Source organism: Rhopalosiphum maidis, chromosome 1, assembly GCF_003676215.2.
Source record: "Rhopalosiphum maidis isolate BTI-1 chromosome 1, ASM367621v3, whole genome shotgun sequence".
NCBI lineage: Eukaryota > Metazoa > Arthropoda > Insecta > Hemiptera > Aphididae > Rhopalosiphum > Rhopalosiphum maidis.
Genome location: NC_040877.1, coordinates 80,867,765 through 80,895,087, shown reverse-complemented (window position 1 = coordinate 80,895,087; position 27,323 = coordinate 80,867,765). Strand labels below are relative to the sequence as shown.

Genomic DNA, 27,323 nt, shown 5'->3' with positions numbered 1-27,323 from the left:
ATATTTAAAATATAATAAACAATATGCTTTTATTTATATATATAAGTGTATAACATTGTACAAATACATTAAGGTGGTGGGTACAGTGTAAACATACATTGGAAAATTAATCTTTAGTCGTGGTCGCCATAACAGTCACGAACAAAATCATAAAGAAAATAATTAAAATACAATTAGATATAAAATATGTATTAAACGACGTTACAGTTATGATTTTTTTTTTTTTGTACGACGAGGTCATGTTTAATAAAACGTGAATTACTTTTTGCTCACGAAACTAAATATTTACGACGGTCGAAAACATTTTTCGTGTATTCGACTATTCTTTGTACCTTTGACTCCGAGGCCAGACACTTCTAATACCTTTCCCGTCATCGGATACTCATGGAATTTTTCTGGTGTCACTCCACGACTAATTGTCGTTACGTATAGTTTATCCAATTTTGGTCCACCAAACGTGACAGATGAAACCTTTTCGGCCGGAATCTTTAACTTGCCCAACAACTTCCCGCTTTTACCACTCACATGCAGTACCTATCAATGTATCAATGTATTAAGTAATTTATAAGAACATAATTTCAACACCAAAAATTCATAGATTTACCTGAGCGCCATTGTAGTTAGCGATCCAAAGATCACCGTTGGCGTCGATCGTCATACCGTCAGGGACGCCTGGTATGTTGTCCGTCTTGAAATCGTAGAACGTTTTCCGGTTCGCTGTTGAGAAATTGGAATAAATCGTGATTGTAAGATATTACTTTTGGAAAAAAAAAACATAATTATTTGAATTCAAAAGAAATTATTACAAATAGCAGCCGTAACAGGGTTGTAGTCAAAAACCGCAATTTGCTTGGTCGGCGAATCTATGTAATACATCCTTGTACTGTCGCCGTTCCACGCCAGCCCGTTGGAAACAGAAACGCCCGGTAAGACGGGTTCTAAGCTCTCAAAACAACTGGTGTCGTTTAGCTTGTACAAAGTTCCACGTCCCGGTGGGATATTTCCTGCGGCGTCTTCGAATCCCATGGTGCCTGACACAGTTTTTGTTTCGCTTTATTTTACAATTAGAAAATGACAATGCATATAATAATCCCATTGGGTTACGATTATTTGTAGGTACGAACAATTTAGAAATAAAAATGGAATATTTAATTTAAAATTGTATACTAATTTTTATTTAGAAGATTTAACATCTCTTCTTTTAAAAGTATGATAATATCAGTGGCGGCGCTATACGGTGACAAGGGTGGGCCAGTGCCCCCCGCCCTATAATTTAATGTTAAAAATATGTAAGTAATTAAAGAAATTGTAAATCGTTATTAATATATAAAATATTATTAAGTTATTTAAAGAGTTTTTAGACTTAAGTTATATTATTTTAAGATTGACTGTTTTATTCAAATTCAATATGCTTTTTAGCACATTTATAAATAAAAATACTGAATAAAGTTAATAAACTTCAAACTTTCTAAAATCTCATACATTAAAAAATAAAAAGTTATATATTATTACACACAAATAAAAGAAAACGGAAGAAATTTGAAGTTTTACTACAGTACATTTGTGATAATAATATAGTAGGTATATTTTTTGATTATTTATTTAGAAATATAACATATTGTACCCAAAATATTTTTAGCAATACTTTTCTGAAAATATGGTATAATCAAATTCACGGGTGATCGAGTAGCCATACACAAATGCCACACCAGAAAAAAATTTGGTCCGGTATCGTAACACTCCCCCTCCCCTCATAATAAAAAATATCTGGCGCCGCCACTGCTAATAAAGATTATTATTATATTTACTTACCTGCCCACAAGTACCCGTTGTTGTCTGCTTTTGCATCGTTCCATCGGTTACCTGGTTTATTATTATCAACGGTGGTCAGCTTAATGACTTTATTAGTTTTTTCGTTAATATTCCATCGGAGACTGGCCAAAGTTGTACCCAAACCAATGACAAACAGGCCTTGTTGTCCGCGAACTGGGATGACAAAACCCACGTTACTATCTAATAGGCATAAAGAAAATAAATCAAATATACAATAAAATCTCCAAAAATGTATTATAATATAAAATATATCAACCTAATTGAACATATTCCAAATGGTTTTGGAAAAATCTGTAAACACGTTGTTGAGAAATGTCTACAAAATACAAGACGTTGTTCTCGGAATCCCAAAACGGCCCTCGCCGTGCACCATCACGTCGTCGGCCACTTCCCTGATCGACGCACTATTATAATTAACAGCGCCACATGTCACAGCCGCCATCAAACTAAAAAAATAAAATAAAATTTAAACTTTTCGGTAAGTACAGATGAGGAGTGAATGGTTCAGTACCTTAGGAACACAACATTACACTTGAGAATCGACATCGTGACTGAACCACTCGTACAAGTGCACAACTATAATATTATATATTCTCGTGGCATACTGTAGTCAGTAAAGGAATGATAAATATTAATTACCTTGTGGTTTGCTAATGATTTGACGGTCTATTGGAGAGTGTTTAAATTAATACGGTAACACTATAATACGCGCATCGTTTATTCGTTTTCACAAGGAACGAATTCCAAAAAATTATATTCAGATAATAACGTTGCGGGTTTAATTTGAATAATTTTATCAATCTACAGTTACCTTGATACCTTGTCAACTACCAATAATATTTATGTCAAATAAGTGTGAAAGCAATATAAGCGGAAATATATAGATACACAGTTAATAAATCTAAAACAATTTAATTAATTAATATATAACCATGAAGATTTCTAAAATCTGGTTACTATTGAGTATAGACAGAACAAAATACAATTTTTAATATGTTCATAATATATTAGTCAATTATACACTACCTATACCTCAATAATAAAACCATAAAAATACTACAAGGTAATAATGTTTTTAAAATCAGGCCATCTATGAATAATCTATTTTACACAACTAAATATAAAACAAGTACGAGTTGTACTTATTTTATGCGGGAGATTAGCCTTTTTTGAATATAATTATAGATTACAATTGAGTAAAAATATTCATAAATCGTAGATAATTCTATGCATTTTATATTTTGGATCTTGGATCTTGTATAAAATTTAATTTAATGATCACTTGATATTTAAAAAAAATTAGATTCTGAGTGGATCAATCAATATATTCGATTTTCAGTGATAAATTTTATTTTCCTTTGAAAGTGGTTTTTTTCTGGTAGAAAATTGGATCTAGTTAGTAATTTGAGGGATCAAAAATACAACATTCCTAATATTTTTAAAATAATTGAGGTGAATAAAAAATGAAATTCGTCAAATTGACGAAATTATTATATGAATTATTTTAAATACTGAAGAAAATTGAGTTGGTATAAGTACACATTTTTACAAAATGAAATATTAAAATAACATGAATAGTAAAAAAGTACCATTCATAGGGAATTGAAACTTTTTTACATATATTATTATTTACTTTATGTATAGTAAGCACTGAACACAATAACAATTTTATATTATAAAATTTAATAATAAATATTTATATTAATATTAAACTATTTGTTATACGAACCTACTTAAACCATTCTACGGTAATCACTTATAAATTTAACAGACTAACAACTATATTAAACAAAAAAGTTACAAATTTAGAATCGACCAATAATTTTTTTGAAAAATAGATGACGCGTATTGTCTTATCGTTTAAGACAATTTAGGTACTATTTGTTTCAAAAGAATTATATTTTTTAGTGATTGAGTTTTTATTTTCCGTTTGAATATTTCAATAAAATTATAACCAAGAAATATTTTAAAATAATGAATTATTTATTTCATACAAAATATTATTGTTGATACGCCTTACACAAAAGTTTCTCCGGTGTATATAAACACTAAAAGCGTACAAACCATCAAAAGTATAGTATTACCTCTAACAATGCATATGTATCAATGTGAGATAGACAAACTTTCCGTAAGACGTTCCGTTTAATCTTCTTACTGTGGCGGAAAATAGATGGCCTATAAGCTGTTTCGTCACACACAAAGTGAAAAGGAAAAATAAATATTTTAAAATATTTAGCTGAAAACAGAGCCAAGGACGAATCAAATCCATTGATATAATAATAAATAAAAAATATATATATTATAACAACCGCACTCTATTAGATATAGATGTATAAGTTGAGTACCATGTCAATAATTTGTATAACAGTCCATCTGCCATGAGAAATATACAGAGGACTACACGAAATATAACTAGTTACTAAATATAAATAAATAATATATAATATAACTGTATGTGGAATTAAAATCAAAATATTACACTCTGAAATTAACCCCTTCCCCCCACCACCACGAGGTCAGCTATACATGTATAAAAGGAACACCTTGGTGTCGTCTACGAATAATGAGCAACATTTGAATCACATACAAAGATCATATTTTTGTGCAACGCAACGAAGTGCTCGACTAGCTAGAGGATACTTAGTATAGGTATATTATTATACCTATACTGTATAATTTTAATAGCATGGGTATAAAAATGAATTTTGTAAATTATTGCGTTATTATATATGTTTATTTCATATTCAGAGAGCACTTACTCTATGCTAAAAGAAAAAACGTTCAATTCCCGTCTAAAACGTGCAATAAATGGTAAAGCAAACATAATGAAGTTTGAATTACAAACATATGATGATGTCAATTTTTCAAACTCAAAAGACTAAATATTTTATTTTTAATTATTTTGCATAATAAATTCCGTCCTCCAAAATATAAAACAGATTATTTATGGAGACAAATTATGTTGACACATCCGCCCGAGGTTATTTTTTAATAATATTTTTTTTTTTTATGCCCCGTATTGATAGATGCACAAAAATTAAAATGCATAATTTAAATACTTCACTGATACTGGCGCGTGTTCCTTCTTATAATTTTTCACAATGAATGATGTTAATGACTACACTTTGTATTAAGTAATTTTAAAAATTGTGTTATCGTGTATATATATACCAGCCAGGTATATAGGTAAACAATAATTGTTAATAATAAATTATAGTATATTTTAATGTATATTAATTATATAAGCCAAGTTATATAATTATCTATTATTAATACGGTAAATTGAAATGATTTTCTATTAAAATAAATTACATCTAGACTAAAATAGTTATAACTATTATAATGTTAAATCCTTCATTATCATTCATTAACAATTAATATAAATAAATAAATAGGTACCATAGAAACGTAAAATATATAAATATTCGTCGTTCGAAGTAAAAATAACTTTAGATTAATCTAAATATCTTTAAAATTATATGTAATAAATAATTATACAAATAATGGGGAAAAGTTGCAAACTCCTTTTTGAAACCTAATACTTTTTGTATTATAATCTATAACAAACTAATTAAAAACGTAGTCGGAAAAATCGTTATTATTCATGTAATGATAATTAACGCCCATAATGGACTTAGTAGGTATAGTTGATACAGTTCAAAAACATATTATGTATAAGAGTTAAAGTTATTCAACATATTGAATAGGTATACAAAACTATGATAAATAAAATGTATAGATAATTAAAAGATAAAAATAGAAAATTATTTATGATTAGATTACAGATTTTAACCTGGATGAGTTATCATTGAAAAATAAAAGCTTTTTAGTGAATTTCATGTAGTTAACATTTTATTAATCGGAGCAAAAAGACAGTAATTTTGGCGGGAGGTATTTGTGTAGAATGTTTGAGATACACGAGTTGTAAAACAAAGGACATTTAAAGGTATTTAACTCAATAGTTCTGAACAGTCAATTTGAAGATTGTAAAACCAAAGCACATCATTAAATTGTCTTCTCTTTTCAAGTGACTCGATATTAAAATGTTCTACTAGTTACACAAGAGATGTATAAGTTTTGTTTGTTTTATAAGCTAATACGCGTAAAAGTCTGTTCCGAACACGTTCGATTGTATTTATGAAACTAACTTGATAAGGATATCAAATTACTGAGCTTTATTCTTAAATAGAAGGAACCAGAGAGAAATATAGCAGTTTAAATCAATTTAGGTTATTGAATTATTAGCAGTTACAGTACATAAACCCAAATAAACGAAGAGCTTTATTACACATTATAATATATATAATAAACACCTAATTGTATCAACATTTTATAAGAAATCTATAAATAAAAGAACTGTGCATAATATTATGTATTTTTGATTACTTTATCAAATTTTCTATAAAAAAGTAGAACTTATGAAGATTTTTATATTTTACATTTTCTAGCTTTTTGAGGTATAAATAAATTTTTTATCAACATTTATAGAAAAACCAAAGCTACTTTAAAAACTCAATAATTACTTTTAAATACCTTAAAATATATCTAAATATTTTTTAAATGTCACTATGTATAAAAAAAATTATAATTTGTCAACTAATTATTAATATTTCATAAATTACAAAAATCATACGCGTATAAATTGTTATTTTACGTGTAATTTAGTGTCATAATAATTTGAGCTTATATTAATCAGTGATAAATAACCACCCATACAAAGGCTATGTGAATTCACGATAAACATTTTTTTTAAATATTGATAAAAGAAAAAAAATTATACCATATCTACTAGAAATTCGTTTTCCATTTTTTTATATGGTAGAGAGAAACAACTTTTATTTTCAATAAATAAATAAATAAAGCGAGCTGCTCACAATGTAAGTTAATGTAAGTACAAAGTAGTTTCAGACAAAATAAATAAAAGTTTAAAAAAAGACTCATCATTGTAAAATCAAATTACTATACACAGAATCTAAAATGAAAGCAACATATAGTGTTAAACATTAAAATTAATGTTTGTTGTATTTTATTAAAATTATTTAAAATATCTATTACCTACTCGTCAGGCGATTATTACCTACTTAATGAGAACATGAAAATAAACCAAATAATATATTACCATTTAGTACGCTTTTACAAAATATATTTTCTTAATTGGCACATATGTGTCCGGATAGATACTCGACGATCACATCGGGTGATGGTTTTTACGCAAGTTCGATGATAACGATGATTGTTTTGAAAAAAAATTCATACGGCAGAAAATAAAACACGGACATTTTTCAATCCATGGATAAAAATTATTAGTACTTCCTATTAACGTGCACACTTATTATAGAAGAATATAACTTTTTCTCAAATATATATAGATTAACATTATGTAACTATCAACAATATATTACATGACGTGCCTATACCCCCGAAACTCATTATTCAGAAATCAGAACAGTTTTAATTTATGAAAATATTTAGGTTTAGGCAAAATGATCTCTTTACAAACCTTTTATTATTTATGGGTCACATTTATCACTCGACACCGCCAGTTTACTCCTGCACTGGTCTATAAGCACATTAAACTCGACTTTCACGATTTCTTTGTCCTCTATACTATTCAAATTTAGTTTGCAAACGTTTAATTTAAAAGTAATTGTAAATAAACTGGAAGAATCTACAACTGTCTCGCTTTTATAATAAAGCAACGCCCAAGAACATGGATTAGTAATTCAATTACAAAGGAAACTAAAGTGAATTTGTATCTAAAAATGTAAACAACTAATACCTTTTGAGTATAAATCGAGTTACGTCCCAAATTAGATATTTTGCGTTCAAGCTATAGCCTAGCCAGTTTAAGATATTGTAGTTATTTTTTAGAAATTAAATTTCTAGAAAAGTGAATAGTAATGCACTAGAATACCATAAGCGCAATTTGAGGGGGGCTTGGAGAAATAAACCCCCTCAAAATCAATCATAGCCCCCCCCCCCAAATGGTTTGTATATATGCCCTTTCGCTTTATATATCTCAGGGAGCATACACACAATATATACATGCAAATTATAATTTGCCCCCTCCAAATTTAAAACTCAAATTACGCCTTTGTAAAACACTAGATACAATCTATTCCCCTATAAGACATTGACAGACAGATAAAGTCGTTTCAATAAAAATTGATTCGAAAAAAATAAGATAAAATGCGCTTGTATGTACCAGAATCAGACTAGGCCACCGAGATACCAAGACAAGCCCCGGTACGAGCTACTAATGTTTTAATTAAATATAACCACTCACCTTTGGAATACTGCGTAGGTTATTTATTTTGCTGATGACTCGAACGTATCAAAACTGAATTACAGAAGTATAGTAGTACTCGGGTCTAAGAATCTACGATATGTGAATAAATCTGAGCTATTAGAAAAATAAGTAAAGACAACTTTCAACACTACTGTGATTACAGCCTATGCCTCAAACTTGTTTTCGACTTCACGCCTTAACCAAAACCAAACAAGTACATCCTAGATATTTAACAAACATTTTTCAGGAAATTACGGTGGGTGCAGAGTAAACATTCGTTAGTACAATAGTAACACCGTTACGCGACACAATGATGACAAGATATTTATAGTTAATTGATTTCGATCTATCCGAGTACAAAGTTTAAATTACTATAAGATATTGATAATTTAATATACTATGACGTATTACCTACATAATATTTAAATTTATTATAAAAATGTGTTGACAGTAATAAATATAGGTACTGATATGTTTAAACATTTATTATTGTCAATGATCAATATTTTTGGTTAATCCTTTACAAATCAATTCCGAGTATTAAGTTGATTATGTTGATTATTATGTACAATAAATAATTTTTTTTTTGTATCATTGAATAACAAATAGCAATACAACGATACTCTTTAGTAAAAGTCAAGTAAAAAAAATGTATAATTATCATAAAACCTAATTCAGTAACATTGTAATGTCATTATCATTTACGTAGTATTCCGTGACGAGGCAGTAATACTAACATACGTATTTCTAAATTTTAGTGAGGAAAACGCTAGCAATATAAATACGGCATAAAATATATAACTCTATGAGCATGCTTAACGAACTCACTGGTGTTGTAAGATTGTAACTACCAAAGTGGCATGACTCACGTAGTGTCTAGTTCCTCAGATGTCAAACGAAAAAGAAATAATAATAATATATCGATACTACCATGAACGAAAAATGCGAAAAATGAAGGACGACGTAGAAAACATGTTATGGTAATGAACAATGATTTAAAACGAGTAACCTAACCTGAGCATCCTAAGCTTTATATATTTTAAAATGTAAATTACCAGGAGTTTTGTCAAAAATAACTATCAGAATATAAATAAAATAAAAATTTTAAGTGTTTATTATTTATACATTACAGTTATGAACAAAGTATTATATAATTGAAGTACTATCGCGGTAATAAATAATAAAATTACATTATTACTATTTATAATATCACAATATAATAATATTACGATGGTCATAATTTTATTATAGATTAAACAGAATTAGAATTAAAATTCGAAAGTTTTGTTTGACATTAATGAATAAAATTAGCATAGGTATAATAGGTATAATATAATATATTATAGCAGTTACTTATAGCTTGTATTTCGCCATTCATCCACCATACATTATTATTATTTCGCTCAAACCACTGCCAAACTTTTACAAAAGTCGAAAACATTTTTCACGAATTCGACGATTTGGTGTACCACGAATACCGAGGCCAGACACTTCTAACACCTTTCCCGTCATCGGATATTCGTTGAATTTTTCTGGCGTTACACCACGACTAATTGTCGTCACGTACAGCTTGTCCAACCGAGGACCACCGAACGTGACCGACGAAACTTTTTCCGCGGGTATTTTCAATTTGCCCAGCAACTTTGCACTGGTGCCACTCACGTGCAATACCTGCCAATTCGTTAAAACCATTTGTAATAACAACGTTTTAAACATAATTGTACGTCAAATAGATGTTGTAACTGGTAGGTGTATATTTGGTGATATACTATACCATTGATGATAATACCTGAGCGCCGTTGTAATTGGCAATCCAAAGATTGCCGTAGGCATCGATCGTCATTCCGTCAGGGACGCCAGGTATGTTATCCGTCTTAAAATCGTAAAACGTTCTACGGTTCGCTGTTGAATTAATAGTTTGTCAGACATAAGAAATTTTGTAAAAAAATATAATAGTAATAGAATCAATACGTAAACAAAATTTTAATACTTACAAATGATCGCCGTAGCAGGATCATAATCAAAAAGTGCTATTTGACCGGTTGGAGAATCAATATAGTACATCCGGGTGCCATCATCGTTCCACGCTAGGCCATTGGAGACGGAAACATTTGGTAATACGGGTTCAAGATTTTGAAAACATCCGGTATCGTTCAACTTGTACAAAGTTCCGCGCTCCGGTGGAATGTTGCCGGCGGTGTCCTCGAATCCCATAGTACCTGTTTCGCATTCGACATCAAGGATTACGTATTACTAAGTGGCAGGAGAGAAATTATGAAGGTAGGTGTCGTAGTCTCCCCTCTCACTACTATATTTAATATTAGCACTCAAAAAAAGTCAGCAGTTGGTGAATTCTTGACTAAAAATATTTCACTAATTAACTATTGTATATGTTTATAATCAATCACATTTATACAATATAAATAAATGGTTCATTTTATCGAAAATTAAAATCAACGAAAACAACTAAATAATCTACCTACATCACTTTTACTCTCAACCCTAAAAATATTCCTAAAAAATTATTCTCTAAATGACCAAATTATCTTCATGAATAATTCTATCAAATACTTAGGTTCCCTCCTTGAAAAATGACTAACCTGGCCAGATCATATTAAATCAAAAAGATTATCGCTAACCTAACCTAACGTCAGACTCTAAAAAAGACCACTACTCGACTACTCCTATCCAAAATCTCTCTAAAAAATAAAACATAAATTTACAAACAAATATTAAATCCCGATGTACGACATACAACTCTGGGGAACTTCAAAAATTTCAAACATAAGTAAGCTTTAAGCGTTTTAATCAATAACTTTTCGTGTCCTCTCTATGCCCCTTGGTAAGACAATAATCGTATTCTACATCATGACTTCAACATACCAACAATATCCACACTTGCTTTCAAACACTATAATACATTTCATAAAAATGTCTTCAACCACGCAAACCCCCTCTTATCCAAACACTCCTCTCGTACGTTTAGTGTTACCTGACAACCCTTTCCGTCGTCTCAGACGTAAATAGCTACGTGATCTATTAAATAATCAATAACAACTAACTTTCAACAAGTTCGTAAATTAGAAGTAATGTTGATGGTTATTCCTTTCCTTTGCGTTTTCAAGTCTAATTACAAATTGTTAACTCATAAAAGAATAAAGATATTTTAAAAACATTGTCATTTATATTCAATGTTAATACAAAACTTTTGGTGAAAATTTCAATCATCAACCGTTATTTGTTCGTGAATTACACAAAAAAAAAACAAAATCAATTTCATCATAAATTAATTTTGGGAAAAAATTCCCATTTACCCAGAATACTTTTTCTTTTTTCCCGATTATTTTGAAAAATATAAAGAATCTATTATTGTTGACATCTCAAAGTTCCAACTAATCCAATTTGCTACCATAAATCACCCTCAAGGCCTCAAAGTTAAAAATCAGTCATTTTACTGTTCTAAAAGGTGATGACTAACAGGAAAAAACATATATATCATTGTAAAATCAATACATTCATTACTTCGCTGAGAATCTAAAATAATGTCAAAATAGTTAGTAAATGTAAAATTATTTTGTTTAATAATTTTTTCATCTCATTTGAGAAGGACTTTAACACTGGAGAGAAAGATTAGACATCGTTATGCCATCATGCACTTACCTGCCCACAGGTAACCATTTACATCCGCTTTAGCATCGTTCCACCGGTTTCCGACTTTATCGCGGTCGACGATAGCCAGTTCAACAACTTTGTGGATATTTTCGTGGAGGTTCCATCGGAGACTGGCCAACGTAGTGCCTAGTCCGATAACGAACAGACCTTGTTGTCCAGCAACTGGTATCACAAAACTTACTTCTTCATCTAAGAAAAAAAATAGACAAACTAATGGAATACAAACAATTGTTCTTAGTCTAATGTATAGGTGTTACTCACCTAGCTGGACGTGTTCCAAACGGTTTTGAAAAAATCTGTAAACGCGGTGTTGAGATATATCAACAAAATACAAGACGTTGTTTTCGGAATCCCAAAACGGCCCTTCGCCATGCACCAACACGTCACTGACCACCTCCCTGATAGTCGCGTCATTATAATTCACAGCACAACTCATAGCGAGGCAACTGAAAAATACCAACCCGTTGATAGTTGTCAGGTACAACACTATTAACTGCAGACTTCAATTCTACATAAGTGTTTATATTAACAATTAACAGCTAGCATTTATATCAAATGTTGAACTATCAGAAATTACAGAAATTCATTTTTGAATTTTTTAATATAATCGGTGATAGTCAATTCAACCAAATTTGTTATCTCTGTTATTATAAGTGTTATACGAACATATGTGAGTACGTAACACTATAACAAGAAATCAACATTCAGCAGTGCTGTACACGTTAAGTTTCGTTAGTTTTAATCACGAACATATATTATACGTCCGTGATTATAATATTATAGATTTATAGATAAAAAAAATATATTAAGATAATGTGATTTAAAAATTCTCAGATCTATTATTAAATTCAAAGCTAAGAACATTATTTCTTACAATTATTTTTCAATATTTAATTTTTGAAAACAATTTAAATATGAAAAATATTTTAATATGCTTATAACTTAGAAGACACAGATAATGTAGGTATCTATAAATTTGAGCTTAGGTAAATTTACTTAAATATTAAAAACTAACAAAACTAAACGAGTACTACTATCTGCTAAATGTAATTTTACTTTCTATGTGAGGCACTTATACAAATGAGACAACAAATGTAGATATGGCGTTCCCTTGACTTGTTAAACTAATATTACTCCATATTTCGCCTACCTCAAGAACACAATATTACACCTGAAAACAGACATCACGATCGTGATACTTACCGGCCAGCGTCTGTTGTAGAAATTAAAAAAAAAATCAATATATATGGTTTTATACTGTTATGGTTGGTTAAACAAAACGAATCAGATTTCCATTTCCCCGGGGACAACGTCCAACAAACGGCTACTCAGATAACGATATAATAGTACTGTCATTATGTAATTTAATTGCTTTTAATGCATCCATTAATTTTTGCTATCACTTACCTTGTAAATTATGTGGGATTAATTAAAATTACGAGGATAAAAATAAATTTAAACGGTCAAGAATACAGTTTATACCTTAACTCATAAAATGATTATATAAATTGATTTATACAGTTGTAGAACCGTGAAGGATTCCAGGAGTTTCACCTATACTAATAGAAAACAATTATTCATTTATTTTTTAAACATTATTTTCTATTTATTGTTTTATGAGTACTAGTATAATGATAAAAAATAATAATAACATTTTTAAGGACAAAACTGCTAAAGACAAATTTGTTTTTACACAAATAAAAAGAAAAAAAATTACATGAGTATAATAATTATAAAGCGTCAAATACTATAATATGTCAATAATGTAAAATGTGTTGCAATTATTTTAAAGCTATTGTATTGAATGTATGAACTGAAAGCAAAGCGTAATTTAAAAAAAATATAATAATTAAATTATGTATATGGGCAGTAATTAATTATAGTAAAGAAAATTGAGGTATAGTCTCTTAAAAAATTATATATATATATATATAAAAAAAAAAAAATTATAATACACAAGTCTAGTTGTTTTTGACTGAATACGAAAAGAAATCAAATAATGTTTAGTGAAAACTTGTATTTCAAATTTTTAGTCCCCCTAAACAATATAATATGCCTCCAGAAATAGGGGGAGAAATTTTGGTAATGTTTTAAAAATAAATTTTGTCAAATTAACAAGATAAAAAAATTAAGAAAAAATAACAAAAATTTTAAATAGTCGATAGTTTTAAGCTTTTAACTAAAAAAAAAAAAAAAAACAATTTATTAACACAGCTCTTATAGCTTTCTGATAAAGATATATGAATCGAAAGACAAGAAAGAAGTAATAATAATAAAAAAAAAATATATCTAAATAACAATGAAATTAGGTAACATGAGCGAGAAATTGAGATACTAATGGCAAGTACTAAAATATTTTAGAACTACCATTTGCGATCAGTCACTGACATCAAGTGTACAGCGCTTTCGCTCTCGCCCCATCCAGTCGTTCGTGCCGACGCCCTTACGTCTGTAGCTGTTGCGGGTCCGATTGCGCTGACCCCCCTCTTTCTGGAGACTTTTATCAGACCTCTTTTCACCTGGAAAAAAAAATAATACTTCTTAAATAAATTATTAGGTGAACATCAAGTGATTTAATAATTAGAACTAAATTAAAATTAAAATATATAACTTTACATACATTTTAATGTATCAATAATATAAAGCTTTAAATTATCTAAGTTATCCAAATTAACCTAATTAATAAATTCCCTTAATTCATCAATACTCCTGCTGATATAGTAATGAAATTTTATTTTTTAAAACTTGCCTTGTTTATCTTGTAAACTTCCCATGGCTTGAAGCGCCGCTACTATTTCCAGTTGCGCCGACTCGGCCACCGCCGTTATTTCCCCATGACCGATTGTTTGGTGCAACTCCATGCCATTGTCTATTTCCAGTAGACGCGGTTCCCCAAGGACCGGCAGCCCCAGCATCCCAGCGGCCTGCAGGCCACATCCATGTATTAAATCCCCATGGCCAATCTAAAAAATAATGAAAAATAACCATAACATGAACTAAAATTATATTAAATAATTAAATAATTCAAATGTTAATTTTTTTTTTTAATTAAAACCAGATCTGCAAGCAAAATTCTTAGTATAACAATTGTATACATATAACATATAAAAATACATATTTAGGGTTAAAATTAAAACTTATACTTTTAGCTACTTGAAATGCTAATTTATAAATTTAAAACAATAAAATCTAATTAAACAAAATGATTGTATCTACTAAACAATTTCACTCAATAATTTTAAGAGGGTGTTTTATATTTTATATGACATAATGGAACTTTTAATAGAGTATGCATAGGAATACTGTATAGTTTATTTTTAGTTTCTTCTAATGAATAATAACATTATACAAAAATTTAAAATATATTATATAATATTTTGTAAACACCCTCTTAAATGCAATTTGTACAATTCACATATTATGTTACATAAAATTACCATCATCGTTTCTGTTGAATTGATACATTTACTGACAAAACACATACTGTCAGGCATCATGGAAAAAATTATCTTTTCGTTATTTGAGTAAATATAGTCAGCACAATAGTTGTTGTAAAAAATAGTCGGAAGAAAAATAAATGCTGTTGGAATCACTTTGTACTCTGGACGTCATGGAATGAAAGTAACATGCAAAAGAAATGAATGGATACACCAGGAAGGATCACAATATGGGATGATTTTTTTTTTTCACTTTCTTCTACTTGTTGGTTTAAACCATCAAATGAGGCTTCACTAATTTTATACAGCTGAAAGATAAAAATAGGGAGACGAAAAACAATTTTTTTTTATTTAATTTTTTGATGTTGGTATATTTACATTCAGGACGCTCAATAAAATAATATGATAAGACTGTATACTAATTAAGTATAACTGTATGATTATAACCTTGAATAGAAACTTATAACCAGTGATTAGTTAAGTTTAACTAATTAACAAAATCCTTTTTCTTTTTTTGATAAATAAGTATATCTTAAATAACAGTAAAATGTATGCAAAAAAAAAAAATACTCCAAATATTTGAATATTTTATTTTATGTTGGTGTTGTCGCAAATTATGCAATGCTAAATTTTTTAACATTATATGTTTAAAAACTAAAAATAAAAACTTTTAGTCTTATTGTTATAGAGAACATTATATCCGCATGTGTTGTCTCTGGCTTACTAATGTAAATCATAGCAAATTTGCATTCAACAGAACACATTTTGAGATACATTTAATATTAGAATAAATTTACCTATTATCAAATTTAAAGGTAAGAATATTATCTAGAAAATGTCATATTGATATTATAATTTTAAAGTGAGTTATAGCTAAGTAAAATACTAAAACTTTATAATGATAATATCAACAAAATCATGACATTTTCTAGATAATATTCTTACCTTTAAATTTGGTTATAGATAATTTTACTCTAATATTAAAACTAACATCTGCTGAACGCAAATTTGCTATGATGTACGCTAGTAAAACAGAGACAAAACATATGGATAGAACGTCTTCTTAATATTTACCTAAATTGATTAATTTATTTAAAAAATAATAATTGTATGATAATAACAGAATACTAAATAGTGATATTAATCTGTATAATTTGTATTTATTTATTTATAATTTCAAAAAAAAAAATTATAGGTACCCACCTTAAGTTATAATTACATTGAAAACTTAAGTGTAAAATAAAAATCAAATTATAATAGTGTTATGTTATTTTAAGTTACTTAGCTTAGCTTACCTTTAATAAGAAATCATTTTTATAAGAACATTAATTTAAATTATCTTTCTTAATATTAACTTTTATAAATTTATGTGAAGTATTTTTTTATTTATCTTTAAACTTGTACCGAATTATATTAAAAAAAAAAAAAAATCAACTGCAGTTTAAATAAAGTAAATTTGAATAAACAAAACATTTAGTCATTTATACTTCTAAATTAAAATTATTAAATGTATAACTATAACATGCAAACATTAATGTGCATGCATCATAATATTATGTTATTACCTCAGACCAATCCCAATACTGTTATCAATAAACAAATAAAATATTTAAAATTATAATTATGTAGTTATAACTTTGAATTAAAACACTAAAATATTAAAAAAAAAACTTACCGAAATCACCTCGACCAGCCATACGTAAATTATTTGAAACAGTACGATAGCCTGGTCTTGGAGCACCCATCAATGATAATGGCTGTGGCATCAATCTAAAATTAATTAAAACATTAATAAATAAAATTGAAAAATTTACAATTCATACATTAAATATGAATTTAAGTGTTTTAATCAGTTTAAATAATATAAAATTAAATATTAAGTACAAAAGAAATATTAAATTAACTACCTAGTATAAATGATAAAAAATTCAAAGTATTGTTTTTTTTTCACATTTAATTGATTATTAAGAATAATGTAACTACCCAAAAGCACGGCCTTGCATATTAGTAAACATACGACGTTCTCTAGCTCTTAAAATTTCTTCTTTCTTCTTTTTATCTGATGGAGGTTTAGCTAGTGATACTTCCAAAGTAGCTCCATCCAAATTGCTACCATTTAGTATTTCCAAAGCCTATAAAATAAATTAAATAATTATGTTTTAATAAAATATTAGGTTTATTTCAAATTATACACAATATAACAGAAATAAATACTAGCATTAACAGTTTTTTTAGAAAACACTGTACTTAATGATTTACTACTCTATTCAAAATGAGATTGTAACTCCACAGGGGGGTCAGAAAACACCCGTTTGTCAACCCCAACGAGTCAAATATCTGTAAGACTATTATAAAATAAAGCCACGCCCATGTGCACAAGTTAGCTGTCGAGTCATGATCTCATTTTGAACAGAGTATACCGAGTAGTATAGGTAATTTATTTCAATATATATACCTATTCTTGATAATATAATTTAGTCACTTACTACCTCACAATTTAAATTTAACAGTACCTTATTGAGTTACATCAAAAGGTAAATTCTAATTTTTTAGTATAAGAATTATGACTAGATACTAGATACTATTAAAGTATTATCTTTGAGATAACATATCCTGTATAATCTTATAATATTAACAAAATCTAAACACAGTGAAGAAATTTATTTTAAAATATGCCATATCAAAAGACGCCTCAACTATTAAACATTTATAATAGATAAATTAATTATTCTAAAACTAACTGTAGTACATATTATTTAATATCAAAAGTATTAATATTAACAAATACAATTTGTATCAAAGTGTATATCTTTGTTTTTTTATTTTTTATTAATATACTATTTATATTCTGTTTACATCATTATATTTTTTTATGCAACTTGATCTATTGTTACATACAGATCAATTTTATTATTCACTATGTTATATTCATATGTTAGACTATGATTATCACTTGCGTCGTTTATCTGTAATCTGTACGTATTTTATTACAATATATTATGTAAAAAGATAGATGCCCATTAAGTTAATACTTACAAATAAATAAATGTTTAACTTATTTCCCAATGGCCCTAAAAAAAAACATTTCAAGTCACACTAACACATGTTAATTTATGGATCATAATTACAAAGACCATTGGGACAGTTTAGGTTTGTATAAGAATATAAAATTTTAAATAAGTAATTACATATTCATGGAATATAGCCCATTATCACATTAGTCGAGATCACAAAAAATTTAAAACTGACAATTAATAAGCCACATCTAGAACAGATGATTTTTCAAATAAAATTTAGGTTCCATTCATTGCCTATCAACGTTCACTTTTCGTTATTTTGACAATATTATAATTTTAACCAATTATTAATATAATATATATTATACTACTAGGTTGCTTCAAACAAATAAATAAATAATATAAAACCATACTTAATATTACCTTGAGAGCACAACCTCTATCATTGAAATGAATAAAAGCATAATCTTTTATTTTTTTTACTCTCTCCACTGAACCATGAGCTTCAAAAGTTTCTTTTAAACGGTTTTCAGTCACTTCTTGAGTTAAATTCCTAACATATAACACTTTAACCTAAAACATTAATTTACATTTTATCTTAATCATATAAAATTTTAGCTAATATTTCAATATTATAATTTAATATTATTATTTACCTTTGACATAGTTTCATCATCAGGCTCTTCTTGAGGGTCAGCCCAATCTACAATTATATCACAACCCCATACTTTGTAATTAGGAGCACTTAAGCGTCTTTTAGCTACAGAAGCAGCTTTATGAGAATCATACTCTAAAAAGCAAAATCCACGATTCTTTCGACGGTCATCAGGAGAACTATAGATTATAACCTCTGTAAGTCCACCTAGAATAAATGTTGTAATATAGTATAACATTAAATAATTTAAAAAAGCAATGATAAGCAATAATGAATTACTTGTTATTTTGCCAAATTCTTCCATAATATCTTCTTTTCCTTTTGATTTAGGAATATTCCCAATAAAAAGACGAAGATTAGGTACACTAATATTCACTTTAATATTTTTTCCGGGCTTAATTTCATAACCATCAAGCTAAAATAATAGGTTTTGTATTATATAAAGTACAAAAATTCAACAATACTGGCAAATAACAAAAAAGAAATACTTACTTCTACAGTAGCTCTTTCAGCTTCTTCCTTAGTAGTGTAAGTAACAAAAGCATATCCACGATTAGTACCAGACAATGGGTCCATCATCAATCTCAAATCATATATCTTACCACACTTTTCAAATAATGGAATCAGTTCATCTTCAAACACAATATTTGGCAATTTCCCACAAAATACCTAAAATTTTTTTTTTAAAAAAGTAAAAAAAATATGTTTAACTATAGTTGCCTTAAATATTTAATTTACCTCACAACCAGCAGTTGGCTTGGGATCAGTCCAGTCAGGAGGTGGACCATACTTTCGTTGCCCAGTTGTCACATCAAATTTATAGTTAGTTCTAGCTAATATTTCCTAAATATAAAAAAAAGTAAAAATATGTACTACTATACAAATCATACAAAAAAATACCTTGACTTTATCAAATTCTGGCCCTTTGGGTGGTTGTACAAATTGTTCTTGAGGGGTAATTCTTGTTTTTTGTCGATAAGTTTTCATTACTCCGCATAAATATGCAGACTTATTAGATACATGTAATAAATTGCTATCAAGGAATTGAGAAAGAACTCCCAAAGCTGCATCCACAGGAAATTCTTTTAAAGCATCTAATGCTCTAGTGTCCAAATCAGAATGTGCTAATTTACCTAAAAATATAATTTAAGCTATATAAAAATTGGTAAAATTAATAAATAACTGATACTAAAATTACAAATTGACTATTTAGATTACAGAATGTCAATTATATTTCTATTATGCCCAATAAACTGAATTTACATTGGTAGGTGCATGCACATGGTATATTTTTTAACGTATCAACTAGATGGTTATTAACCGGCATTACATTATTTACATTAAAAATGAGTTGAATTTGCATTATATTATACTACATTAAATTAGGCAATATTATGAGTACATTGTTTTCTTAAGTAGTAAAATATTAAATTTTAATATAAACCAATTATAGATAAAATAAAAAATAATGATACTTATTTTTCCCTAGAAATTGTTTCCCTATTAATTTCAAACAATTATTATTTCTAAATAAATTAAATTAATTAATTAAATACAATTAATAAAAACATTTGAATATTTAAATTGTTCAATACAACATTCTTCTATTATTTTGTTATACAATATCTAGCATATTCTGTTAGCAAAATTTATAAAACAATACAATGGTTATGGTAAGAAAAAAGATAAAATGATATCCAAGCACCCAAATTAATTAATTTTTAATGATTTTAAAATAACAAAATAAAAAATTTTAAATTTTAGATATTATAAGGTTAATTTTATTAAGATATTATATATAGATTATACCTATATAACAGTATATAAATTATATCATATTTAAGTGCATAGGAATGTTATAAGATATTATAATTTAATTAGATAACAAATATCCCAAACATGACTATGTTAAGATAATAACCTAAGAAAATGTTATAATATCAATAAGTTGGCAGAGTTAGTATTACCCCCTCTTAACAAAATGCACTTATGAAATATTTCTTAAATGATAAATTTTACTAAAATTATTTAAACATTTATATTTAACATATTAAAACCAACAATATTAAATTATGTAAAAATCAACTAAACATTGATTACTGTCGACGGATATTAGGTACAAGCTGACTTTTAGGTAATAAAATATACACGGAGTTGGCCCAATTACAAGCAGACTAAATATTTTTCTCCAAGAAGACTAGGTACATCTAAACTATGTGCACAAGATTTATAAATAAATGAATCAATTGGATTCAAATGGTGCAAAGCAAATTTTTCTACATACATCAATTACTTTGTACTAAGATGTATTACCAAGATAATATAGAATTGTTTTTCCAAACGTTTGCTTAGGGGATTGAAGCAGAAAATAAAAATGTAATCTTAACATAGTCTTACCACTTTTATAAATTTCGTCTAGTCTGTCGGCAACAGATTCATGTATGCCATATTCGAGCAGCTTTTTGTGGTCATCAGACTTAAGAGCATCAGCTGGCGACTCGTCCGTGTTTTCGTCGAACCTGGCGTTGTTGACTTCCATACCGGACTGCAAAACGTCAAAACACACTGTGAGACGAGCAAAAAGGTTAGACGGCCGACGGACAGGGACGGGAAATCAGGGCGGTACAACCGTTTCGGCCACTGCTTTGTAGCCGATAAGTTAGCTGCCCGAGTGGTGTGTGCGGGCTAACTCACGATGTAATATCGACGTTTTCTGCGGAAGTGAAGTAGATCCCGATCGTGGCAGTGGTCGTAGTCGTGACGGAGCTAGCGGTGGCTGTGGCTGTGGTCGTAGCTGTAGCGACGTCTCGAATTTCAGCACGCGCGTCTCATCAGGCACATACGATGGCGGCGGAGAAGGTATCTATTGGATATTTAATAGTCGATAGTACAGCTTACTTCGCATCGCCGAAGAAGAAGAAAAAGACTGAAGAAAGACGGAACAAGACGACAACGGATATGCCGGTATGCGTGTGTTGGCGCGCACAGTCGCGTGCGTGTGCGTGCGTTCGAGTGGAGTCGGAGCGGTTACAAATTACAATAATATAGCGTTGTTATTCGTCTAGCAGGTACGCTCGGTCTGTCGCTGGCGTAGTGGCGTGCGGTAACTGTGGGCGGCCGGCGACACCGCGATACAGAATAATGTCGTTAAAACCGTGTCGCGTCGTACGGACCGAGCGCGGATTTCGAGCGGCTGACGACAGTGCGTGCGCTTATACCCGGGGCGACGGCGGCAACAGCAGCGGAATCGCACCGATTGGCGATTACCGAACGATAAAGGGTTAGGAATTGGTCGAATTCGGCAAAGTGACGCTGTGTTGGTGCCGCTGCGGGAGAACGGCGTACGCGGTATAATACTATAATATCGTGGTATAATGTGGTATGCGGTGGGATGACGGGGACGTGAAATAAAAATGTTGGAAAAAAAACAAACAAGTGGAATAAAAAAAAAAAAAAATTGTAAAAAACGATCCAGGAACCGTTTTTCGCAAATCCTCGCGTCCCCATTGGTCGAACCGGGTGTTACGGCTCTTGCAAACCACATTGGTGCCAACCAAAACCGGTCGCGGCCGCGCGCTTTTCTTACATATTCAGCTGCAGCACACATTACGTTATAATATTGTGCATTCGTGTACACAATAATATCGTATTTTATCGTAAAAAATTCATAAACCGCCTCCCGCGACACCAACCCGTTCAACTACCGAACACACCGTTGTCACGTTCTCTTCTTCGAAATTATATTTTATTTCCCTCCCCCACCTAACCCCTTCATTACACTAATACTACGTAACCCCTTGCAAATCTGAAACCGCGATTGTTGACTGCGGAAGCATTTTTTATTCTTACCCTCCTGTTGCATACCCACCCGCCGATCAACAACCAACACACAATATAATATATTATATAGATGACACGGACTCTCAATTCTCATCGCTATATCGGTCCGTTCTTTCCTTTGCACACAATAGACTACCTATATAATATTATCTATGATATATATATATTTATATATACGGTTACCATATTACATTGTCCCCCGCACCGTTATTATACCATTATTATATTGCACTAGCGTCTTTATCTTCAGCCGTTGTATAGACCGGACACGAATTTCCCATGGACCTTTCTGCAAAATTATTGTCTGAACAGGGCTGCTGATGTTTTATGTAATATTTTATTACCTACCTTAAATACCTGCCCATGTATACATATAAGTATAATAATAGGATATACCTACATCAGCAGCTACATATATAGATTTATATTTATCATTTATATATAAAATAAATATATATACACATGTATTGTATATATACCTATATATTATATCTACCCCATGGTACATATATATATATATTAATACGGATGGACCGAGCCGCGTGCGACCTTTGAATTTTAGTATTTTTACGCGCGTTTGTCATAAAAACCTCCTCTATTATGTATTACACAATAACAGAGCACATAATATGATCATTGTTATTTGTAGTAGTATTTCACATTTCCAAACACCACTCGTCTAGTGCATAGATAAATCTAATAAAAATCTATTACAGAATACTGCAATTGTAAATTTCGCTCCCTCGATCGACTCGCAACGAACATGATGTGAAATACGTACGTGAGAAACGGACTCCCCTAACCTGCTTAACATCAATAGGTCTAGCAAGATGTTATTATTTTAAGCTACAATACAGAACAATTCTTTAGAAAATCGCAACGGTTTTAAGTTTTTTGGAAAACTTGTAAACTGTAAAGTGTAAACCTCTAAGTAGTCGATAAAATTGATAAATTAAAACATCTTTTTTTTCAGATGTTGTCGTCTTGTCGAGATTGCTTGCTATCATATCACCAAAAGCGTCTCATATATTATTATCAATTATCATTGTTCGAAATTATCATGCCAATATGCCATCAGCCATCATGTTGAATTTAAAAAAACTGGATTTCTGAGTCGAAACATTTTTTTTTATTGAACGTTCATTAAAAATATAATCTAGTCTTTACACAAAATTTAGATAGTTTATATTGAATAATAGTAAACATGTCTGACGTTATTCTAATAGAGTCTGTAAGTTTCCCTTAATATTTTTAAATTTGATATTAATACATCATATTGTTATTGTATTATTATACCAAAATTACACCTATCAGAATAAAATAATTTATACTTTCTTTAGGATGACACATCAAGCATAGATAGCTCGAATACTGATCTCACAACACGAAGTCATGAACCAGCTAGACGAGGTCGAAAAACAAAATCTAAACCTTCCAATAATACCAAAAATGTTAAGCTTCAGTACAAATTTTCGTATGTATTAAACTTAATAATACAAATTATTTTTTAAAAAAATGTACACTACAATAATCTTATATTAATATAATTGTAATTGATTCGAACTAATAATTAATTTTTCTATAAAATCAATTTTTTATTTTAACAATAACTACAATATACATACAATATTTTGAATAGCAAAACATTATTAGAAAATAATATAAATTTTATCAAAAAAAAAAAAATTATCCATAGTGGCCCTAAGTGGTGCTACATAGTGGCCAATACTATTTTTTTAAATTAAGTTATGATTGTTATGAGTTTATGATTATAACACCAGTTCTGTTTTAACAGATGTGCATTACGAGAAGACCATGGTCAATCACTATTTGGTGTTCAATTTAATCATTTATTAAATGAAGACCAACCATTGATATTTGCATCTGTTGGCAGTAATAGAGTTTCAGTTTACCAGTGTTTAGATGATGGTTCTATTACTTTATTGCAAAGTTATGCAGATCCAGATGTATCCTTTTATTATTAATATACATATATATATATATGTATTTATAATACATTATTATGGTATAGATGAATTATTATTTTTACAACTTTGTATCTAATTAAATTATTTTTTTTGTTAATTATCCTTAATATATAAAATATATGTGTAGACAAATGAGACATTTTATACTTGTGCATGGTCTGTAGATGAAAACGGCAAACCACTTTTGGCTATTGCTGGTAATCGAGGCATCATACGAATTCTTAGTCCAGTCACTATGTCATCTATTCGACATTATATTGGTATAATTATTTACTATACAAATTTACTTGTGATAAATAAATTAATCTTATTAATCCTAGGTCATGGACAAGCAATTAATGAATTACAATTTCATCCAATTGATACAAATATGTTACTATCAGTATCTAAAGACCATACTTTGCGTTTATGGAACATCAAAAGTGATGTGTGTATCGTCATTTTTGGTGGTGCCGAAGGTCATCGAGATGAAGTTCTCTCAGCGGTAATTAAAATATCTATTTTCCTTATTGTTAATTTTTTTAAGCCGATTTCACACATTTTATCTCATTCATTTTACGTAACATAATTACCACTAAATTAGATCAGTGACTGATGGTTTGTAGCGCTATAGGTGATTCCAGTCAGGTACACATAAGCCATGAATGCAATTTGTATTTGGATATAGAGTAAATTATTATAATCCCCCTACAATATGTTACTGTAATTTTTAATGTAAAAATATATATTTATGATATTGAATAAAAAAAAAGGTTATTGGAGTACATTTATTTATTAAATATAACCATTATGATTTTTTGATTGATTTATTTTTTTATAAACTTAGGATTTCAATATTGATGGTAATCGTATAATGTCTTGTGGAATGGATCATTCATTAAAGTTATGGAGTTTAGACAAAGACTATATCCAAGATGCTATTAAACAATCATATTCTTTTAATCCAAATAGGTCTGCTCGACCTTTTGATACTATTAAGGAACATTTTCCTGTATTTTCAACACGTGACATACATAGAAATTATGTTGATTGTGTAAGATGGATTGGTGATTATGTTATTTCTAAGGTAATTATTACATCAAACATATTTTTTTTAAGTTAAATAATTATTTAATAAAATATATAATTTCATATTATAATAAAACCGAATTTTAGTCATGTGAAAATTGTATGGTTTGTTGGAAACCCGGTCATCTAAAAGATACTGAACTCAAACCAAATGAAGCTGCAGTATCACAAATATGGTACTATGACTTTAAAGATTGTGATGTATGGTTTATCAGATTTTCTATGGATTTCTCCCAAAAAGTATTTACATAACAATAAAATAAAATTTATTAATGTTAAAGAAATTAATAAATACAATTTTTTTTATTTTAGATATTAGCACTAGGCAATACTATTGGTAAAATATACGTTTGGGATTTAAATTCTAATGACCAAGCTTCAATGCGTGTAACCACATTAGCTCATCCAAAATGTAATACAGTTATACGCCAAACTACATTCAGTCGCGATGGAAACATTTTGATTTGTGTGTGTGACGATGGTACTATCTGGCGTTGGGATCGATTGCAAAGCAATACTTAAAACATGACTACTACTTTTATATCCCTTTTTATTGTATTTTATTTTATTTTTAGCTTAAATTTATTTGTTTATGACTAATTTCTTGTTAATAATATTAAGAACTCTTGGTTAATTTAAGATAACTCTTTTATACACCAAAACATATTTATGTAAATAGTATTACAAAAACAAAATAATAAAAATAATAATGATATTTTTAATGTGCTATTTTAAAAGCCACAAACCACAATAAATTTAATTTTGTAACATTATTATTGTTAGTAAATAGATTTTCTACATCAACATTCTTAATGATTAAGAAACACTATAATATAAGTATACAAAATAATGAATAATCACTAATCCAGTGACACACACAATAAATGTTTAAAATGTATTCAAATTATCATTATAATTTATTAGACATTTTTTAATAGTCATTAAAGATATTGTTTTATTTTTATTTAGCAGCTGTACCCTATATATAAAGTTCTGACATATGGTCAGTGGCGTATTTAGGGGGTGGGCCTGGCAGGCAAGTGCCCACCCACATTTTTTTATAACTAGTATAAGTTCGATGCTCAATAAAAAATAAAAATATGATTTATAGTTCAAAAAAAAATTAGTTTTGATTAAAGTAGGCATTTCAATAAAAATGAAAGATTTGAATATTTAAAGAGTTTATGTTTTAATAAAAGGTAAGCTACCATTTATTATAAAAATATTAAAATTAGTCATTTAGAATAAAAATACTAAAACTTAAATAGATCAAATTATAATATGAGGAGAAAATAAAACCGTTCTGAACTTAACTTTTGTGACGTGATGCAGCCACAAGAAAAGTTCTGGACACGCCATTGCATATCGTGCACTGCTATAATACACAGGACCACATAAGGCTGGATTTAAAAAAGGGAGCAAATGCACCAGTGTAAATTTTGTGGGCTTACATAATATAACCTTTTATTTTTTTTACTGATAGATTTCAAAAATTATTTAAAATATTTGAATATATTAAAATTG

The 27,323-nt window shown here is 28.9% G+C and overlaps 4 protein-coding genes across 7 annotated transcripts; 1 reads left to right on the top strand and 3 right to left on the bottom strand.

Moving 5' to 3' along the window:
• Positions 1-3: 3 nt before the first annotated feature.
• Positions 4-2,394, bottom strand: LOC113557332 (regucalcin-like). Its single transcript, XM_026962794.1, is given in 7 exon segments — positions 4-534; positions 605-717; positions 807-1,031; positions 1,813-2,013; positions 2,090-2,194; positions 2,197-2,279; positions 2,345-2,394. Coding segments are annotated over 7 exon segments (1,011 nt in total). The 5' UTR covers positions 2,380-2,394; the 3' UTR covers positions 4-285.
• A 6,966-nt stretch (positions 2,395-9,360) lies between these two features.
• Positions 9,361-13,018, bottom strand: LOC113556945 (regucalcin-like). The gene is made up of 6 exons (XM_026962189.1): positions 12,945-13,018; positions 12,056-12,240; positions 11,783-11,983; positions 10,117-10,341; positions 9,912-10,024; positions 9,361-9,793 (listed from the first exon to the last, which is right to left on the bottom strand). Exons 1-6 carry the CDS (start codon positions 12,977-12,979, stop codon positions 9,545-9,547), a joined length of 1,008 nt encoding a protein of 335 aa, XP_026817990.1. The 5' UTR covers positions 12,980-13,018; the 3' UTR covers positions 9,361-9,544.
• A 1,160-nt stretch (positions 13,019-14,178) lies between these two features.
• LOC113559360 (heterogeneous nuclear ribonucleoprotein R-like) lies at positions 14,179-22,285 on the bottom strand. Of its 4 annotated transcripts, XM_026965087.1 has the most exons (12): positions 21,598-22,264; positions 21,301-21,448; positions 19,804-20,036; positions 19,642-19,746; positions 19,396-19,572; positions 19,183-19,318; positions 18,905-19,110; positions 18,672-18,821; positions 17,215-17,363; positions 16,907-17,001; positions 14,544-14,757; positions 14,179-14,313 (listed from the first exon to the last, which is right to left on the bottom strand). In XM_026965087.1, exons 2-11 carry the CDS (start codon positions 21,440-21,442, stop codon positions 14,549-14,551), a joined length of 1,602 nt encoding a protein of 533 aa, XP_026820888.1. In that variant the 5' UTR covers positions 21,443-21,448; positions 21,598-22,264; the 3' UTR covers positions 14,179-14,313; positions 14,544-14,548. The 4 variants fall into 4 exon arrangements, with proteins under 4 accessions (XP_026820888.1, XP_026820885.1, XP_026820884.1 ...); XM_026965084.1 differs by having other exon boundaries at positions 18,905-19,318; positions 21,301-21,468; positions 21,598-22,285; XM_026965083.1 differs by having other exon boundaries at positions 18,905-19,318; positions 21,598-22,281.
• A 1,117-nt stretch (positions 22,286-23,402) lies between these two features.
• LOC113559361 (polycomb protein EED) lies at positions 23,403-26,605 on the top strand. Its single transcript, XM_026965089.1, has 9 exons — positions 23,403-23,655; positions 23,717-23,974; positions 24,084-24,217; positions 24,539-24,710; positions 24,859-24,991; positions 25,052-25,215; positions 25,558-25,797; positions 25,887-26,039; positions 26,112-26,605. The coding sequence occupies exons 2-9, from the start codon at positions 23,948-23,950 to the stop codon at positions 26,319-26,321; spliced, it is 1,233 nt and encodes a 410-aa protein (XP_026820890.1). The 5' UTR covers positions 23,403-23,655; positions 23,717-23,947; the 3' UTR covers positions 26,322-26,605.
• Positions 26,606-27,323: the final 718 nt, after the last annotated feature.